This window comes from Canis lupus, chromosome 29 (genome assembly GCF_011100685.1).
Source record: "Canis lupus familiaris isolate Mischka breed German Shepherd chromosome 29, alternate assembly UU_Cfam_GSD_1.0, whole genome shotgun sequence".
Lineage (NCBI taxonomy): Eukaryota > Metazoa > Chordata > Mammalia > Carnivora > Canidae > Canis > Canis lupus.
Window position 1 is genome coordinate 18,039,029 of NC_049250.1, and position 21,789 is coordinate 18,060,817.

At 37.4% G+C, this 21,789-nt stretch overlaps 1 protein-coding gene across 1 annotated transcript in view; it reads left to right on the forward strand.

The window, feature by feature from the left end:
* The window catches only part of PREX2 (phosphatidylinositol-3,4,5-trisphosphate dependent Rac exchange factor 2), a 276,462-nt gene that overhangs the window by 102,676 nt on the left and 151,997 nt on the right, over positions 1-21,789 (forward strand). Inside the window, 3 exon segments of the mRNA XM_038579474.1 lie at positions 6,981-7,130; positions 10,395-10,539; positions 14,764-14,864. Coding sequence (XP_038435402.1) covers positions 6,981-7,130; positions 10,395-10,539; positions 14,764-14,864 — 396 coding nt within the window.

Sequence of the window (21,789 nt, forward strand, 5' to 3'; positions counted from 1 at the left end):
TGTTGTCTGTCTAAATGTGAACAGCTGTCTTGCTTCAGTAACCTGATTGCTCAAGAGAATATCCAAAGCCATGTTTATACTTGAGGTGGGTGGAAGTGAGGCAGATGAAGGCATACTCAAACCTCCCCTCTGTTTCTTCTTGGCCCTATCTCCCCCTGGTGGAACCACCTGTCCCCTATTGCTTTAGTCTCTCTTTTTTTTTTCTTTTCCCTTTTTATGCCTTTTCATGGACACACAGCTCCTGTGTCTCACTTCCTTCCCCCTGCCCCAGATGGTGTGGTTGTCCCCATTTGTACCATCTGCACTGGTAATCTAAGTGAATTTTGGTAAATTTTGATGAATTTCATCATGCTTCCTATGCTGTGGGAAACTGGGACACTGGATAAAGAAATCTAAGAGCCCAGGGCCTTTGGAGACATGGGTGTAGGATACTATCTTCAGCATATCTGTGTCAGATGTAGGAGAGTGAGAGCCTGTGTGGAGTGATGGAGCTTTCATGCAAATGGACTTTGGATTCAGTCCCATGAAAATGTTCTTTTAGTGCTTTAGTGATTGTAGCCTTCAGAACCTCAGTACCTGGGAGATAGGGATGTTATGGAAACAAGGCCTCAGACCCTGGTAGATATGAATTAGTGTAGAAGGCAGGACATTGCAGAATATTTAGTTATAAGTTGTCTGATGGCACCTGTTGGCACAAACTTCCAAGGTTCGGGATTCGTCGAAATATGATGAAGAATTTAATTACACTTTGTAGTATTCGGTGAAGGCCTTATTTCTTCCTTAAATATACACATGCAGCATACTGCTGGAATTTGGCTGCAAATACTTGCTATAAGGTCACTTAAAGAAATTTTAGGCTGCAGCTGGATACCTTCCCTTCATTTCCTGCAAAGAAAATTTACTTTTCTAATAAGCATGTCTACTATGTCTTTAGGAGAAGTCTATATCCTCAGCCAGGACTTGGAAATTCAAAATTAGAATTTCTGAAGATGAATAGGATCTTGAAGATCAACATTTCCACTGATGGAAATGAGGCCTCATTGAAGAACTAACTTGTCCAGCTGTTTCATACGAAGCTGGGGTTGGAGTGAGGTTTCCTTTTTCCCCCTGGCATGACTTGAGAAATATGAAGCAGAGGCCCCAGATGGGTTTTAAGTCAAAAGGACCATCTAGAGAACAGTGGAGAGATGATGCATCAGAATATAGAGATTAACTTTGGTTGTTTGTTTCTTCTAAGAAAGGATCTGGGTGCTATGCCAACCTTCTCCTTTTTTGTTTTCTTGGTTATTTCCTTTTTTTTTAAAAAAAAGATTTTATTTATTTATTCATGAAAGACACACAGAGAGAGGCAGAGACATAGGCAGAGGTACATGCAGGCTCCATGCAGGGAGCCTGATGTGGGACTCGATCCTGGGTCTCCAGGATCATGCCCTGAGCTGAAGGCAGATGCTCAACTGCTGAGCCGCCCAGGTGTCCCTCTTGGTTATTTCCATCACAGAATCTCCATTTCTTTTTTGATGAGCTCAGGTTTTAAATGTTCTTACTTTATACTCTATGAATAGGTGTTCTTTTTTTTTAAGATTTTATTTATTTATTCATGAGAGAGAGAGAGAGAGGGAGAGAGAGGCAGAGACACAGGCAGAGAGAGAAGCAGGTTCTATGCAGGGAGCCTGACGTGGGACTCGATCCTAGGACTCCAGGATCACGCCCTGGGCTGAAGGCAGGCGCTAAGCCGCTGAACCACCCAGGGGTCCCCCAGAATAGGTGTTCTGATGCTGATAGGTCTCAGCAGAGCTGATCGATGCCCATAGACAAAATCTTTCCTACACTTGGACCCTGGATGAGTCCCTTGAGGGATGGCAAATGCTGTCAGTCTAATCTGCTCATTGCCAAAATCAAAAACAAACAACAACTATGCCATATTGTGGTATAAATAATACAAATTAATTAACCAAGATATATATTTTAAGCATGCTTAGAACTTTTGATGAAAAATTAAGAGTTCCCCCAGCTATTTGAATATGTTATAGAAATGCTAGGTATTTTTGTATGCTCTAGGTATAAGTAAAATGCTTTTCTAACTATGAGACTCCATCAGACAACTGATCACATTGGTTTAGCTCAAGACTTGCAGAAGAAATAATGGTATTTGGAATGAGACTGAGCTTTTAGTCAATGTGTAATCATCTAAATCATTTTTTTTACCATATAAATCTTTTGAAAAATAAACCTGATTATACTTTTACTTAAAATGTTTAGTGATTTGGATTACATCAGTTATATCTCAGAATCCAAAAAAATAATGCAATGATGATATGACATGCAGAAGTGTAAAAATTTGTGTTTATTTTAATATACCCATGTTGTCTATTACTTCTTATGTGCAAGGAGATGGTAACCATTGAGTTTATGGCCAGATTTCCATTCCGTCATTCTCTAGATCCAACTGTCATTTTAGTGAATTCTAATTTAATTTTTCTTTGAAGATTCTTTCTGAGATATTAGTTGGAACATTATGCATTAAAAAGTATCCAGCTTAAGACCTAAGTAGGAAAGCTGTTGAACTTTCTACAGTTCATTTTCTTGGTAATTTTCATAGTATATGCTTGGAAATTCATTCAAAAAGTAGCAACAGATCATTTGTATTCTCTCTTAAGAACTAGTTTATTTGTGTAGTTGGACAGAGAGCAAAATGGTGACCTTTCAGAAATGTGATCTGTAGTTCAATGTTGGGCAAACCGCAGATTGCAATACAGTGATCAAATTTGAATTGAGTAAGATGGAAAATTTTCATTCTTTTAGGTGTTCTTTAAAATGAATAGATATTTTTGAAGAAAGATTTCAGTTGTCATTTTCAATATAAATATTTGAAACCATTTAAAGATACTGAGCACATTGTTTTTTTAAAATTAAATTTTGCTTTCTCAAGAAAATTTGGAAATAACAGAGAAATAAGTTGAAAATATTGGATAATTTCACCATCTAAAGGGAAATAAATGGGAATTTAAAAATATTTCCTCCAGTTTTCTTCTTATGCATAGAGTTTTAAAAACGCTTAAACACTGATAATTATAATTTTGTATCCTTTTTTTTCAATTAAATAAAATCATCTGAATTTTAGTCATCTTTATCTTCATGTGTTATCACCACATAACATAGTATTTATTGTTACTTAATAGTCAATAAAATAGATAAGCCATAGTTACCTTAACAACTACAGTATTGTTGTATAACCTGCATTGAATACATTCTTAATTAATGAGTAGCATAAGTTTACAATGTTGAGAAGACTATCAAGCATATATTAGTTCCTTCCTAATACACTTAACATTTCCCAAGTGATTTTGGGAATTAAAAAAGAGTCAAGGGAGCTAGTTTTACTTTTAAAAGGAAAAATCAGAGCCTCTTTTTTTAAAAAATTTTTTTTGCCTTAAATAATGTCCTCTGCTATTTGGATGCCAGAAAATTTTCTTCTATTGTTCAATGAAATCAAAGATTTATTCCATAAAGTAATTTTTTCAACATTAAATATTCATAATGTGAGTAAATTGCAATTTAAAAAATTTCTCTTAGAAATTTATTCATTCACACTGTTGATCACCAGAATAAGGGCTAAACACATTGTTTAGACATCAGTTTCTTGATGTTTTGAATAATATTTTCTGTCAGTTCCTTCTGTTTCCTAGCCTGAGTATAGAGTAGTTGGCTAGCTTCCATCTTATTAAAACTCACACTATTGAAAGGATACCAGCATTTCCACTGAGAGTTATAGTAGTATTAGTTTTAGAAAAACCTCATCTCATTATGTAAAACTATGCTGAATTAAGAGTGAGGAATCTGCAAACTGCATAGTTTCAAAGTAATTAGTGAGTTGTTCAGGGCTGCCCTTTGGATTTTTCTTTTTAGAAAAAACATCAGTGCCTAGAGACAGTTGAATTTGGATATGCTACACTTAATGAATGACAATTTTAATTTTATTCCTTTTTAACACATCCTATAGAATTATACTTGTGGTCCATTGAAACTTGCAAATTTCTGCATTTGCCACTAATAAAATTCTTTCATTAAAAAATATTTTAAAATTTCTACTAAGCAAAAGCACTGTTGGGCTTTTCCATGATCATTATGTGGCTGTTTCTTATAAATAAGTTTAGTTCAAATTTATTTTTTAGAATGAAGTTATTAAAAATTGTGCTATGATTGAAGCTATGAAGCCATTTATATATCACTAATTCTCATTTTAAAATAAATGAGAATCTATTGCTTCTTTTGCAGAACATTGATAATTTAGTAACTGATATGTGATGTTTATACTATACTTTGAGACCTCTTGTATGTATATACACATGTATATATGCTCATATATTTGTATCTCTGTTTAAAATTATTTATGATTTTTTAAATTAGCGATTGAAAGTGGCCAGCACATAAACTTTAAAAAGGAACATTATCCTTTCATTTAAAATTATTAGATGACATAAACTTGTTCCTTCAAAATATTATATTGAAGGTTATGTCAATTAACCTATTATTTGACATAGCAGATTTTAAAGTCACTTAACGATCTTGCTTTCTGTGCATGAAGCAATAGCCATAGGCAAGCTGATTTGTCTGGTTCTGAGTTTAATCATACATTTTCCAGGGGATGTTTGAATGCACAGGTTGTCATGGTTAGGCAAGTCTTCATGAAAGATGGTGGTACACTTTAAAGAGAAGAAAGAGTTGCTGAGGCAGAGAGCCAAGCTGGGTGGCTTGATGAGAGCATCAGCCTGGAGAACAGATAAGTATTCACAGGACTAGGAGGAAGGCAGCAAAGAGTGGCAGGGCCATACTGGAACACAGTGGAAAATGGTATTGTTAGATCATGTGGGGACAGTTTAAGGAGAACCTCTAAAGCAAGCTTCCATACTTTCACTTGATTCAGTGGTGAGCTACCAAAGGCAGCTGAAGTAAGGAATGGCCTGATGACAAATGTTGAAAGAAGAGTCAGCAGAGTGTGGAGAAATCAGGGCCAAGCTCAAATAATCCAGGGAGAGAAGAAAGGAAGACCCAGGTTACAGGGCTGGCTGACCCAGGGCATATGGAGTGCAGGGCCAGGAGCATCACCCTAGCACATAGACTTGTGTTCGTTGGTGTTCTCTGGGAAGAATACATTACCTTCATTTTAAAGTAAGTTCAGTATTTTATTCCTGCAGGTTGCATGTGGCTCTTGTGATTTTCTTTACCTGGATGGTTAAAAGGGTAATGACTAGTGGGAAGGTGGGCTCTTTTAAGCCACAGTTCTGGGTTCACTTAGCTAATCTCAGTCTAATTGTGGAAGAGGGGAGAGTCTGAAAAGCCTATGCTTGTTTGTGATACTGGCCCTATAAGGTGATACATTTGGGGAGGAGGGTGTGTGGACACGTACAATTCAATCTTTTTTTTCCCACCAGTTTATCATAATGTCTTAGTTGGTGAGTTTTATAGGTAGTAACAAGGCATTCTGGTATAACTATTAACTAATAATTTTTACTTTCTTACTAATGCCATTGCTACCTATCTGACATGTATTACTAGGTTCTGCTACTTTGTATTGGATATGGGCAGGAATTAAATAAGTAAATGTAAGAAGGAAAGTATAAAAATTCCTTTTTAAAAACAGACTGTAATTTCCTGATGGGGGAAATCTTCTGCTAGTTTCGATTTTATCAGAAATTGTTCTTGTTATTATATCGGGATAATGGCATACACACACACACACACACACATATATATAGACTAATATATAAGTCTGTCCTGGCTCAAATATAACTTGGAATTTTTAAATACCCTCAACTATGCAGGATCATTTGAAAATGCATCTTTGGAATAGTTAATCTGAATACAGATACTGTGTGGTGATTTTGGAGCTTAAAGGACTATGGGGACAAGATTTTAGGACAATGAATATCAATCCTGTCTGCCTCTACTCAGAACTCACAAAATAAGATAGGCCATTTGAGAAACAACAAAGAAACAAAAAGCAGGTGTGGTGCCACAAAGTCATTTCTCTAAACTACCTTTAACATTTTGTGGCTGACCTCCTGTCTACTATTACTGTTTAGTGACTCTCTGGGAGATGAATGAAAAGTGTTACTTTAAATTGGTGCAGGCGCTGATTCAGGCCTTTGTCATAGGTCTTTTCATTTTGGATTCATTTGGAATCTTTGCTTTGCAGACTGTCATACCAGTAAAAGCTGGATACAAATAACATCACTATTGTCTATCTGCTATTAGGCAGAAAACTGCCATAGAGAGTTTCCTGTTGACATTTTCAAATCTAGCATGACAGTGCGGCCAAAATTATGGTGAGACCTAGAAAAAGACAATGTGACAAAAAACACCTTTTTGTTTCTATTCATGCCACTTATATGGAATGATGTGGCTTTAAAGAGTGCATATTTTTCAATCATGAGCAATGATAATGGATTGGCATTTTGTACCTTTCCATTTATTGAAGATTAGGTATATGCAGTCTTGGTATGTTCCATTCATTTGTTCTGATTTTTATTGTGTGGTTCATTAAACACTGAGAATTGTTCTGTGGCAGTATAGTTTGCTTTTGTGAAACCTAGAATAATATTTCAAAGGAATATTAAAAAGACAAAATGAACCTGACACCTTAGATATCTGATTATTGAGATGAAAATCCTTTTAAAAGTTCTTTTATTGCTTTAGGAACTTTAACAATATTTCTGGACATAGAGGAAAGGAATGTTAATAAGTTCAGATGTTCAGTTTCATGTAATAGATTAATGTTATGATTTAGAAATGTTCTGTTCCTGAGAACTGACTGCATTTAATGTATAAATACTTAATTTTTTGTTTTTATATTCTTCATTAACAAGTATAAAGATACTTTAAAGAATTCCGTGATCTTGGAACTGTTACGAATTAAATGATTGTATTGATATAATATTACATATTATTTTTGTTGTTCACCTTTACCCATTAATTTCCAGCTGACTTCCATAGCAGTGGACACATTGTTGTCAATGGATGGAAAATACATAACACAGCGAAAAATAAATGGTTTGTGTGTATGGCAAAAACACCTGAAGAGAAGCATGAGTGGTTTGAAGCTATTTTGAAAGAAAGAGAACGGCGAAAAGGTAGGTGTATGAATTGGGTGCTATTATACTTTATGAAGATTCTAACTTAGTAAGAGGGCAGAATATGGGCAGAAATTATAAGAAAGTTAAAAAAGCACTCAGATTCACTTGGATTTCTCATGTGGTATAAGACCCATGCTAAAGCAGTATTTTGAATACTTCTAATATTATTACTAAAAGAAAAGAAAAACCTTGTTTAGTTAGTAAAATAATGCATTGTGGCCAGCAATGTCTTTTAAATAGTATCCTATCTGTTGAGGCTGCTATAACAAAATACCATAGACTGGATGGTTTATAAGCAACAGAAGTTCTGGAGGCTAACGGCCTAAGATTCAGTGTCTAGTGAGAGCAATTTTCCAGTTCATAGATGGCCATTTTCTGTGTCCTCACATAGTAGAGGGGCAAGAGATCTCTTTGGTGTTTCATTTATAAGGCCACTTAGCCCATTCCTGAGGATTCCACCCTCATGACCTAATCACCTCCCAAATGCCTTACCTTCTAGTACCATCATATTGGGTGTTAGGTTTCAACATATGAATTTGGGAGATATGCAAACGTTCAGTCTACAGCAAATATTTTCATTTGCTTTAAAATTTGTTCAATTATCATTGCACCTCATTCTTGCCATTTCTAAAGCATCATCATGGAGTTTTCCCATAAGAGACAAACTTCAATAGTACAGCAGTACTGTAGGGACTTCAACAGTTATATATTTAAAAGTACATTGAAAATTTCTAGACCAAATATGTTAGTATCTTAATTATAGAATAAGGCACTTTAGATATACATTAATTTTTAAAAATTATTATAATGCCAATAAGGAGTTTGTTCATATGAGGAGTCCTGGTTCAAAACTGCTTCATATTTTTAGCAAGATTTGCAAAAAGGTATTTGATCTGGCAATGTTCAGTTGTGTGAGGTTTATTTTTATTTTATTTTTTTAAAGATTTTATTTGTTTATTCACGAGAGACACACAGAGAGAGAAAGAGAGAGGCAGAGACACAGAGAGAGGGAGAAGCAGGCTCCATGCAGGGAGCCTGATGTGGGACTCGATCCTGGGTCTCCAGGATCACACCTTGGGCTGAAGGTGGTGCTAAACCGCTGAGCAACCGAGGCTGCCCAGTTGTGTGAGTTTTATCTGCAATTAAGCACATTTCTGAAACTCAGCTGGGAAATGCAAATGCTTGTGTTACTACTAATTTCTTTACCAAATAATTGATAAGAAACAAGATAGTATTTATTCCTTTTCCCCAGAGATTTAGGAGTAAAATATCTCATTGCTGATGAAATTTCAGAACACAAAGGACTCTTTCTTCCATCTTCAAAAATTTTCCCTTGAAGAACATACAAAGCTCCTACTTCTATTAAAATATTCATAGTACACAGTTGTTTGAGAATTTCCAAAGCATTTTCAAACACTTAACTCCTTTGGTTGATCTTGGATGGAGAGCCAGTTCGAAAAACTTAAAGATTATGAATACATAGCTGATTCTTTAAGTTTTGTTGAATCTAGCAATCAATTCAAATAGTGTAGAAAATCACTTAAAAGGTAAAATAAATGTTTCATCAAGTTGAACCTTTATTTATTTGGTTTTTCAGAATGGGTATGCATATAGATAAACCTAAAGTGAAAAGGAAGGGAGGAAGGAGAGAAAGGAAGGAGGGAGGGAGAAAGAAAGCACATTCTAGAAATTTATGTTAACAGGTTCTGTTAATGGATTGTTCTCTATTACTGACATGGTAATTGCTCTTCCATTGTAAATAAAAATTTTAGTAAGAAATTTTGTAGCTAGAAGACTAAAAATAATTCCAAGTATTTCTTCTGCAACAGTTCATCAGTCCCATTGGCTGATTGTGGCTTTCAGCCACAAAGGCTTTCAGCTTTGACACTGGTCCCCTCTAAGAAAGATCCTTGCCTGGGTTACCTATTCCCACCAGATTCATGTCCGGGTCTGCATTGCCACTTTCTCCATCTTTATGTCCTGCCTTGTCCTCTCTCTTGAGCTTCGTATGCATTTGTTCCGCTGACTCTTAGCCTCCACCTGAACATCCAGAGTCAACCTGCACAGTCCTGGCCTCCTCCTTACCTGAAACCCTTTCCCAAATACGCCTCTTCCCCCTACTCCCCAGTTTGGCTTTCCTTAAAAGCTTGGCAGGCATCCCGATCTCTCTTTTCTCCATGATGCCTACATTTAACCTTTTGCTGTATCCTATCAATACCACTTCCTGGAGATTTCTCAGCTTCATTCTCTTGGCCTTGGGGCCCCTACTGTTGTCTGCAGGGGCTTGACGTTACCCAAGTTTTTGAGGTCTCCTCCTAATGATGGCTCTCTTTTTAAACCCTCCACCTTCAGTTTATTCCTACACTGTCATCTGAGCTTTGTTTCCAAAGCAACAAAACTTTCTTTCCTGTCCTGCCCTGCTTTTCCCGTCCCTGTGGTAGAAACCCTTGCATGTTTCCCTGATACCTCAGGCATGAAGAACGTGGAATCTGCAGTTGCGCAAGGCCCCTGCCTAACCCAGCAGCATGCCCCCTGTCCTCTCCCCTCCAGCCTGGAGCTCAGTGCCCTGTGCTGCTTCAGAACCTCAGGTAGCTCTGGTGACATGTCCTCTCTCTCTGAAAAGTCTCTTCATTCCTCTGCATTTAAACATTGGTCTTCTGTGAAACCTTTCTTAATGTTTCTCGGAGGTAAGATCCTCTGAATATGGGATGCCTCAGTGGCTCAGGGTTGGTTGAGGTTCCACGTTTGACTCAGGGCATGACCGCGGGGTCCTAGGATTGAGTCCTGCATCAGGATCCCCACAGAGAGCCTGTTTCTCCCTTTGCCTCTGTCTCTTCCTCTCTCTGTGTCTCTCATGAATAAATAAATACCATCTTAAAAAAAAAAAAAAGATTGCCTGAATATGCCTTTATTGTGTCACACTATCTCCTGTAAGGCTGTTTTGAGGGCCACCTCTCCAGTTGTGCTGATCAAATTCTGCAGAATGGGTGACTGGAGCTGCGGTGCAGCTGTTCTTCCTCCACTGGCCAAACCATGTACCTTTGGGCACAGTTTGCACAAAGGCACTAGACAGCCCTGAGGATCGTGTCCTGACCATCTCCCTGGTATCTCATGAGCTTCTTGGCGATCAGAGCCCTATGGAGGGCTCTGTATCTGCAGACCCCTGCACATGGGAGACGTGCCATAGATGTTTGTTTAATGCAGACATGAGTGAGTGGGGAAACTTTTTCAGTTACCTGTCCTTTGTTTCATTTTGGATAGGTTTAAAATTAGGAATGGAGCAAGACACCTGGGTAATGATCTCCGAACAGGGTGAGAAACTTTATAAGATGATGTGCAAACAGGGAAATCTGATCAAAGACAGAAAAAGAAAATTGACCACGTTCCCTAAATGCTTCCTTGGAAGGTAAGGTCGGGAGTCTGGGTACATGTATTTCTTTCATATTTTCACCATGTCGTGTGTTGACCTTTCTTTAATGATTTTTCTTTTCTTTCTTTCTTTTTTTTTGTTTACTTTAATGATTTTTCTTTTCTTTTTTTTTTTGTTTACTTTAATGATTTTTCTTTAAAAAATATTCCTCTGGGCATTTTTGAATATTTCTTTAACTGTGAACATTTCCTGGCCCATAGTGGGATGAAGGAATGGACTCAGAGCCAGAAATCATAGAAAACTTAAGACATCTATCCATCCACACATGACTTCAGCAATTTCAGATGTACCGTGTTCTAAGGGCAAAACAGATGCAGGGCTGGCAGGCAGGCGGGCTCAGAGTCTAGCAGGGATGTGAGTACAGGCCTAGAGTTTGAGGAGACTCGGGAACGGAGAACACACAGTCTAAACTCGCAATTAATTCAGCATTTTGGCAGCTGGGCTCAGCATGAAGGAGTGTCGACGGGTCTGAAAAAGAGGGTCATGCAAGGGACCCAGCACAGAGCAACAGGCAGGGAAGTTGCCTGGGCTTTAGCATAGGTTTACTGTGTGTCCTTTGGGTTCTGAGGACAACTAGACGTGGGGGTCCCTGCTGAGCGAAGCCTGTGGGACCAAAGGTACTACTGCTCAAGCCAGGCCCTGTGCTGGCTGTCCCTATATGTTATTTCTGATCCTCAGATGCATATACTTAGAAGTTAAAAGCTTTGTATTTTTTAAAGATTCAGAAACCAGCGATCAGGGAGTTTACCATGCCCACCTTCATATAGCTATTAAATGCCAATGTCAACTCTATAAAAGTAGTCTGGAGTGCTAATTCCAAGTCTGGACTTGGAACACACATCATAAACAGACTGTCTCCTACCTCTGGCTAGTTAAGAGATTTGGGAAGTTTAACTTTCTTCTTCCTCTCTAAAAAATGAAGATGATTATAGTGCTTACTTGTAATACCTCCCAGAATGTCTTCTTGATTCGTTACGCAGACACAACAAAATAACCACAGGCCACACCAGCTCCCAACCCTGTTAGAAGAATGTAAGCCAGGAAACCCTGGCCTGCAGGGCAGTATGGGGTCTCTTCATTAGTGGGCATGGTCCTTACACCAGACCACACAGCTGCCAGCAAGCTGGTGTCACTATCAAGCCCTGGGTGATGGCTCTTGTGCAAGAGAAAGAGCAGATGTAAGCCCACCTTGGCTTAGAAACCCAATGTTGCAAAGAAGACCCTATTTTTTATAACCACCCCATGGACATAACTTCCGGGGTTCTCATAGGGACATGCCTGCTTCTAAGAGTCACTTCAGCTTCTCACCAGGCATTTATTAGTATTCCATTTAGCCATCAGAACTCATTTTGACCATAAGCAATGCTTCCTGGTAACATGGCTAACACCCTGCCTGCATCAGGTTCTAAGGAAACAGAGCTACAAAGTTGACTCAGGGTCACGTTTTCTTAATTAAAAGAGCAGGGGTTTTATTAACTCTTTACCCTATGATCTCACATGGCCATAGCGCTAGTTAGTTACGACGGTATGTGAGCATTCACCATCCATAGTGCTGATACACAGGAAAGACTCAGTAAATCTTAGCTGTGTTCACTGTGGCTTTTTCCATAACAACACACTAGCTCTGTGTTACAGCCCAAGTTTGAGATTGCTTTTGACAGGATCACGATCCTTTCACAGAGTGTTAATGGGATCTTCTTGTGATTTCAGTAGGTCCCACAATAAAGCCGCCCATTAACTTCCTTTAGTAACCATTCTCTTTTCTTCCTCTATGCTCCTAATTTATAGCAATACTTAGAATGTGCTCTTTCTCTCATTTTAATTTGATGTATTCAGATTTCAGAACGGAGAATGATGCTTGAGCTACATACCAACCAGCTCAATCCATTTGTCAACCACTGATATTAATAAGTGCTCAAAATGTGCCAGGCACTGTGCTGAGTTCCTGGCATTTATTAGCTCATCTAATCCTGTGACAGCACTGTGGAATTGATATACTTTTTTAAAAAAAGTATTTATTTGAGAGAGAGAGAGATAGTGGAGGAGGAGCAGAGGGAGAAGGACAAGCAGATTCTCTGTGCTGAGTGCAGAGCCCAACGGCGGGCTTGATCCCAGGACCCTGAGATCATGACCTGAGCCAAAGGCAGGCACTTAACCGACTGAGCCACCCAGGTGCCCCTGGAGTTGATACTCATTACTTTTGTGCTATCAAGGAAGAAACCTGAAGTTTTACTTCTTTTCAGATTTTCTTTCTTTTGGATGATTTCTATTTAATAGAAGGATTGAAAGCATTTTAACAACTTCTTCTGCCTGAAAATGTACTGGTTAGACTCGATACCCACTTTTAGAATTCTGCAACCCTCAGTTATTTGACTTTAGTCATATGTGTTGCTTTCAGTTTTGTAATAAATGGAGAAGTAATCTCCTGACACTTTCTATAGCTTGGCTTCTCTGACCTCTGTGCAAAATTGAAACCATTCTAAACAGTATCCATTACTTTATGTAAAACTTCAAATGTTAGATTTTTATAACATAAGCATTATAAAATATTTTATTGTAAAACGTTTCTGTGTTTAGTGTTTTCTTATGATACCACATGGCCATATAAACCATCACTACTGAGCTGGTGCTCTCCTGGGTTACCAAACAACATCCTATTTATATGTGATATCTGGGGCTCCTCTCCCCACCCCGAATTGGTAAAAGATATGAGCTGTCATCCTCCCTAGCCTTCCACAGCCACAGCAGATATATGTGGTAGACAGTTCTGATGGAACTGTTCTGTTCCAGAGTATTCCTTTTGGATGACAGTTTAAATTAAAGAATGGATTTACTAAATAACTTTATTTATTTGCTTGTTTATTTTTAAAGATTTTATTTATTTATTTGAGAAGAGAGAGAGAGTAAGTGCACAAGTAGGAGGAGGGACAGAAGTAGAGGGAGAAGCAGACTCCCCACTGAGCAGAAGGCCCATGCAGGGCTCCATCCCAGGACCCTGAGATCATGACTTGAGCTGAAACCAACTTAACCAACTGAACCACCCAGGTGCACCCCATAAATGACTTTAAAATTTGAAAACAATATAATAAAACTTTTGGTGTGTATTAATTTTATATTGGTGCAAAATAAATGACCACATACCTAGGGCTTTAAACAACACCCAGTCATTAGCTCATAATTCTATAGGTGAGAAGGAAATCAAGGTGAATGATACTGGGCTGCCTGCTTAGGGTCTCAAAAGCCAAAAGCAAGATGTGGGCTGCGCTGAGGTTGGGCCCTTATCTTAAGGCTCTGAGGAATAAATCACTTGCAAGCATATTCAGGTTCAGAATTTAGTCCTCAGTGATTGTAAGAGTAAGTCCTATTTGTGTGCTGGCTGTCGGCTAGGACCACTCTCAGAAGCTGCCAGCATTCCTCGCTACATGGCCCTCTATTTTCAAAGGCAACAGTGGCTCACTGAATCTTTCTTGTGCTTTTAATTTTTCTTACTTACTCTTATGCCACCCACCTGAGAAAGCTCTTTCCTTCAAAGTGCTCAACTGACTGGGTCAAGCCCTCTTGAATAATTTACATGTTTTAAGATCAACTGACTGGGGATTTTATTTACATATACAAAATCCATTCATAGCACTACCTACCTTAGGATTTGATTACAAAACCAAGGGACGGGATTCTTGATGGGAGGAGGGAGTAGGAGGACATGTTTGGAATTCCACCTACCATATAGGGTATGCAGTATTTTTGGTTTGCCTTCTTGGACTTTCAAACACACTGGTTTTCCGTGCCTGGAAAGCCACATTCCAGACCGTCTATCTCTTATATTAAGTCGTTATTGTTCTATTTATTTTGCCTGTTAGCCCTCTTTAGGATCTGTTTTTATTCTCTTTATAGTTAAAACTACTCTGAAATTTTCCCTTTGTGTTTATTAGAGGTCTCAGTGAGTTGAATAGTTATTATGTGTGGTTTAGAAAAGGGACATGGGTTTTCCAGAATAGCATTTTTTTTTTTTTAGAATAGAGTAAAATTTAAATAATTTTGGGCTTCACATGTGTGGAAAAAATGCATGCTGAAATGCACTGCAAATATTTCTTTATATTTGAGATTCCTTCCAAAGCTGCTTGATGAAAGCATGGTAGAAATAGACTTCCTGAGGGAGGACAAAAAAGACTATTTAACCATTTTAGTGTATTTCTATTGCAGTGAATTTGTGTCATGGCTGTTGGAAATTGGAGAGATTCACAGGCCTGAGGAAGGTGTTCACTTAGGACAAGCATTATTAGAAAATGGAATCATCCACCATGGTAATTATTTCATTAGTTACTAAACTATTCTATTTATCCATCAGCTGGAGGCATCTTAATTCCTTAATCAATTTAGCTTATAGTAAATGTCCACATTATAGAATGCTTATGTATTTTTAACAACATTTCTAGTGCCTAACATATACAGAACTGTAGTTCTGGGAGTTTTAGGGAGTTGGGTTTATGGTGATATATTTGCTAACTTTAATACGAATGGCCACAAAACAGGTAAAAATTAGAAATGCAGGTAAATGTGGGACTGTGGTAAGTTCTAATTAGAGTATTTGGGACTGTTTTATGAGGGAAAGTGTATTAATGTTAGGCATTGTAGAATGAGTAGGACTCTAAGTGGGACAGAAGGGCAGAGAACGTCTCGCCCTGAGGAATAGTATAGATACTCAGGCATGGAACTGGGAAAGCTCACAGTGGTCTCTTCAGGAACTAGTATAGGATCTCTCATGGTGAGACAGTATAGGTCACGGATGAACATACTGGGGAGGAGAGGTGTGGTATGAAAGGTAAGCACATCTGATTCCACAAGATCTTAACACTCTGGCTGTAATATGTAGGGCTTATTCTGAAGGGAGTGAGGAGATGATGGACACTTTTAAGCAGAAAAGTGGCCAGAACTTGGCTCTAGAGCCCTCACATGCAGCAATGTGGAACACAGAGTGGAGACATTGGAGACACTACAGGGAGCCCCATCTATTGGGAGGTCCCCACCTTTCCCTGCAATGGGAGGATGAGGGTTGTGTTCTATGGCATGATGACAGTGGCCCATCTGGGAGGGTTTGATGAAGCTGGAACAGCATATTTGGCAACTATTGTCTGGGACATGAGGAGTGAAGTGCAAGATCAGATTATTCTGAGGTTTCTAGCTGGTTGACAGGGATGATTATTCAGGAGGAGGAGCAGGATGGGGAGAGGATAAAGAATTTGTGGTAGGCTGGGTATGAGACATCCACAGGGGAGCACTCAGCACGAAGTTGAAAATATGTATGTTAAGTTCAGAATAGAGGGAGATCCAGAGACAAATTTGGCAATCATTTCAAGAGAGCACCAGATTCCTGAGAACATCAGTAACATAGAAAGAAGAACACAGTGATAATGGGACTGAGAAGTAAAACTTGAAGAATTTCTTATGTAAAATGTGAGAGAGGAGAAAGAGGGGGGATTATGAGTAAACATGGGTATTTGGCTAAGGTATTTCAGTGTTCCTTTTGTTTTTTTAATTAGAGTGGGACAAAAATGAACTGTATCTTCACAGTTTTTCCCCACCGTACTGGTGCTCTGTAAATTCTACCATCAAAATAGGTCCCTAATTAGACAGCTCCTCTCACTTCCAGGATCCCCACCTTCTTCTCAGTAACCATCCTCTCCTTCCTTGCTTCCACTTTGATCCTCCATCCCTATGATACACCCTACAGATAACAGCTGGAGACCTTGAAATTAGCAATAATCATGCCTCGGATAAGCCTCATTGGCTACAATACCGCCACTGCACAAAGCATGGAAACCTTTTAAAACAATGTAAGATCAAGGTATTCTGCTTATCATCATCTGCTGATGTCCCATTAAACTCAAAGAAAAATCCAGAATCCCTTATCAAAGTCTGGATCTCTTTTCCGTGGCCTGAAAGGCCCCATGTGATAGGGCCCCTGACATCCTCTGTGACTAGGCACATAGTGTAGCACCTAATTCATTACATGGTGGCCCCTGTGGCTTACTGTCTCCTCCTTGAACACTCCATTTGGGATCTTTGCTCTTGCTGTTCTCATTCAACAGTTATTTATTAATTCCTAGTATATGCTAGGGACCTTTCTAGGTGCTAGAGAGATAGCAGTAAATGAAATTACAAAAGTCACCGTCTTGTCTTCAGTGACACTCTGACTTTTAGAATCTTATCCCATTATTGCAACAAGCTGTGTTTTTAATTTTAATTTTTAAAATTTTCTTTATAAACTTATCATGCTGTTTTATTTGTTTATTCCTTCTCTATCTCCCATACTTACTCTGGCCCCCAATCAAATATAAATACTATAAGAACGGGACCCTTGTTTGTTAATATATAGTAAATGGCTGGAGTGCCCATCACATGTAGGTGCTCAATAAATATTTGCTCAGTGGATAAATAAATGACTAATTATATTGTGAGTAAACAGATAATACTTATAAATTGTATATGATTTTGTACTTGATTCTTTAGTACCATAGAAACACCATGTAGCACCAAGTATGCTAAAAAGCATTATCCAAAAACTTAAAAGTAAGAATGAAAAGGTGATATTGAGCTAGATGGCTTTTCTCTTTGCTGCTTCTCTTTCCTTTGTTCTAGGCCCAAGTCCAAGTATATACTTGGGTCAAGAAGGGAATATATTTGTTTTGTCCTGCAGTCCACTGAAGCTCAAGTAGGTGGAATATAGACAGGTTTTGCATACAATCATAGACCTTCAGAAATCAGGTGATTCTTGTCTCATTTATACTGTGTACTTCCAGGGACTATGTCTTACCAGACAGAGCAAAGAATGAAAAAAATCTGTTTATGAACACCTTTGTTTATTTTTTTCCTACCTGACTCTTTCCTTCATTCTATGTGTAGGATATTATACGAGGTACTTTACGTATGTAAACATGAATAGTGACTTTATTTCTTATGGTCTGGTAGTCTTAAGCCTGTCTTTTTACCTTGTTTATCAAGCAATCCAGCTGTTGACATATTTCCTTTCAGAAAGGTAGAAATCTACTAGGATGGGAGAATTAATTTTTGGCAGGGAACTCTGAGAAGGAATTGGTTAATGCTAGCTGCTATAACAAATATACCACCTAACTACATTGATTTACATTCTAAAAGCTATTTTTTCACTCAGATAAAGTCACTGGTGGAGGATGGGGTTCGGTGCTCTCCCTCACACAGGGTTTTGGTGTCTGATAGAGGCTCACCTACTTTCAGTGTAAAGAGCTCTTAAAAGTCATGTTGAAGGAGTAGTGGAGTTTTTGGTTTGTTGGTTTTAAATGGGCCTATACACTCCCCATTGTGCCATACTTTTTTGTGCATGTCTTTAGATGCAACGTAGTTTCATGGCCACTCCTTACTGCAAGAGAAACTTAGAAATGTAGGGTAGATTCATGTCTAGGATAAACAAAAGCTAAACTGATTTGATCAACAGTGACCCAATTTCTGCTACTGAGACACAGCTCCCAGGTCAATATTAAAAAAATCACTGGAATTATTTTAAAGCCAGAGTAATCATTATATAAACTCATCAATATTTTATGATTATATCATCATGTAATAATCATAAAAATAACTTTTAACATTTCTCTTTCAATGGAGGTTTTCATAACTTCTGTTGTTAATTTGAGTGACTTCATACCATTATGAATTAGAAACAAGAGAAAAAAAGATCCTAAAGCTGTCAGCAATTGATGTTGCTCTTTGTTTAAAAGATTATCTAAGAAATACAATTTTTGTACTTGTACAATGCTTACTGTATTTAGAAAGAGCTGCACACTAAGTTTGTTATAATATTTTCTTATTTGACTATGAGATACCTTGTAATAAACAAAAGGGCATTACAGAAATTTTATACCGAGAACTGGAAAATTCAGGATGTGGGGTAAGAGGATGTCCTTTGAAGGGGCTATTAGGTTATTTTCAAGCCACCCTTCCACTCTTGCTTTCATATTTCATCATGATGACCTAGGAATTGTGTGAGGACTAAGTCGCTTATTTGCATAGTGCATTGGGTTCTGAAAACTCAAGACATAACTCTTATGGATGGAATTTTACTGACTTTGCAATGACAAAACTTATTACTTTGCCTGAAATTGTGAGTAGCTAGCCAAACATTTTCATGTCAATTGTAAGTTAGTACAAACCCGAGTTGGAGTAATATCTTCATAAATATCTTTATGAATCTTAAATATCTTCATGAATACTCTGACCTGTTCTTCAGTTCATAACTGCTAAAAGCTCTTGAAGGAATCACTGAATTCCATTGGAGAGAACCACCCTTATTTATTTTGTTAAAGTGTTTCTCACAATATTTTTAATTGCCTCCTTCTAAAGAAAGGAAAAAATCAACAACATAAGATTTTTTTAGTAAGGAATATCAGAATAGGAGAATTCAGTCCTAATCAGTTTATCCTCCAACTTCAGACACCATTTTCTCCAACATAATTTTGTAAAGAAAGAGATTAAATTCTGGATTAAAATTTATTTTGAATTTTCAGAGGTAAAGACTTTTGATTATTTAACGTAGGAGAATTTAAGTCTTTTTGCACAATGATATTTATAACCCAATTAATTCTTTTTCTGAGAAATAAAGCCCTGAATCCTCCCTATTATTAACATTCTGTTTGTCACAGTTTGATTTTAGTGGCCTGTACTATTATTGTTATCAGAATTTGATCAGTTGTAATGTCTGATTTGGCATATAGAATTTTTGTTGCTAAAAGCAATCACTTTTTTTAAGTGTCCAAAGTTAACTAGTACAGATTCCCCCAAACTAGGAGGAGGAGAACACATTATGCAACTTCACATTAATAATCTTATTAGAATGTAGAGATATGAGCCAAACATGGTTGTTTTATTGGTATGTAGTTCCAGCTGCATTTAGTGAAAATAGAGTTCCTAAAATAAAGTTGAATGAACCATCTGTTTTAAAGAGTGAAAGCAAAAAGATTTGACTATTATTGCCACTATTCACATTGCAAATATCGTTGAGAACTTTACAAAAGCAAAGCCTTGATATACCAAGGAATTGCTGGGTTGAAGCAGCATATGCTTTTGCGGTGATATGCTGATATATTTTCTTATCTGAGTTTACTATTTACATTAGAAATACTTATGCAAAAATTTAGAGACCTCATTCATTATATCCAGTAGTGTGCTGAAGTCGGCTATACAAACTTAAAAGAGGTGGTAATTACATTTCTTAGAAATTTGCAAGCTGGTTGTAAAGCACAGCTATTATTAAAAATTATATGAACAGATAGCACATACATTGTATTATAAACAAAGTTCATATATTATTAAAACTCATTACTTCCTAATTATTTTACTATATTTTATTATTGTTTACGTTCTTGGTGGTATTTATATCTATTTTTTCTGTATGATAGAAGTACTAAATAATAATATATCACTGCTCATCTAACTCTGTGTTCAGTGACTATTTCAGTAGCTTGAAATTGGCCAGTGTGGGAATATTTAATACCACAGAAATTGGTGAATACTACAGATTGGCACTCCTTTTCCCTCACCACCTAGAGAGCCAGTTGTATCCTTAGTAATATCACAATATTGCATAGTTGTTTAGAAGACAGTGTGAAGCAACCTTTCTCACATGACCTTAATTCTCAACAGTCAATAAGCCCATTTTTCATGTTCAAGAAGTTGGAGGGAGTGCATTTGAATGCAGAACAATTCACTGTTTTTCCAGAGCAATAGCTAAAAACCCAAGATTAATCATGAAAGTCACAGGAGTTTACTATACAACTAAGAACTCCATTTTTTAAATTTAATTTCCCTATTTTATTTATTTATTTAAATTCAATTTGCCAACATATAGTATAACACCCAGTGCTCATCCCATCAAGTGCCCTCAGTGCCTGTTACCCAGCTACCCCATACCCCTACCCATGTCCCCTTCTGCAACCCTTTGTTTGTTTCCCAGAGTTAGGAATCTCTCATGTTTGTCTCTCTAATTTTTCCCACTCAGTTCCCCTCCTTTCCCTTATAATCCCTTTCACTATTTCTTATATTCTACGTATGAGTGAAACCATATGCTGATTGTCCTTCTCTGATTGACTTATTTCACTCAGCATAATACCCTCCAGTTCCCTCCACACTGAAGCAAATGATGGGTATTAGCTGATGGCTAAGTAATATTCCATTGTGTATATATATACCACATCGTCTTCCATTCATCTGTCGAAGGACATCGAGGCTCCTTCCACAGTTTGGCTAGTGTGGACATTGCTGCTATGAACATTGGGGTGCAGGTGTCCTGGCGTTTCACTACATCAGCACCTTTCAGTACTAAGCACTCCATTTTGATTAGGAATTTTAAACTACTGTTTGTTTTATCATGGCAAAAGACATTTGGGCCCAACATTTCCTTGAATTTTGAAATATCAAGACAATAATGTATTTCAGTGACTCTTAGAGGATAAAAATGAAAAAGGTAGATTGCAGAGAAGAAATAAATAACTAGTCTTGAGACATGCCATACGATTGCAAAATATTTCTCTTGATATTATTTTTCTTTTTTTCTTTCACACATGCTTTTTTCTTTTTGGCTTGATATGGGGAAAAAAAGGTGCCAAAAGGCTGTGTTGTCTATCTTTCTTTGGCAGCAATCCTGTTTCAATCTGATGGCTGCAAGCCATGCACATGGTTTGGGTAGGTTGGGGTAAAATAGCTGAAACTTCACTTAACGTTTGCATGTGTGTGTTGTGTGTGTGTGTCTGATAAGTCTTTTGGCTTTCTCTGGATTCACCAAATGTAGTTCATGAAAATTAATTCTGCCAACTTTTTCTCCCTCTTTAACATTTTTAACAAAAAATAATCACCTCTCTATCTTCTATCTAATCATGAAAACACAGCCCCTTGAGGTAAATTATCTGCTCTGCAAATGTTGCATTCCTTGTAAAGAAAACATTTAAAGATAAACTCTTTGAGGTTCAATTTATGTTTTTCTTTCCTCTTACAAACAATCACTTTTGTTAGACTATCTATAAAATATTTCTGGAAAAAAAGAAAACTTGAGAGGAAGTTAAATAGGAGTCTTTATGAATATGAAACTCTTACCTCAAGGATGAAAGTGAAGGATGACCATTCTCATTTCCACTAAGAAAAAAAAATAAGTGACATGTAAGAAAAACATTCCTCAGTTTCAGAAAACTTGAAATTTTGGAATAA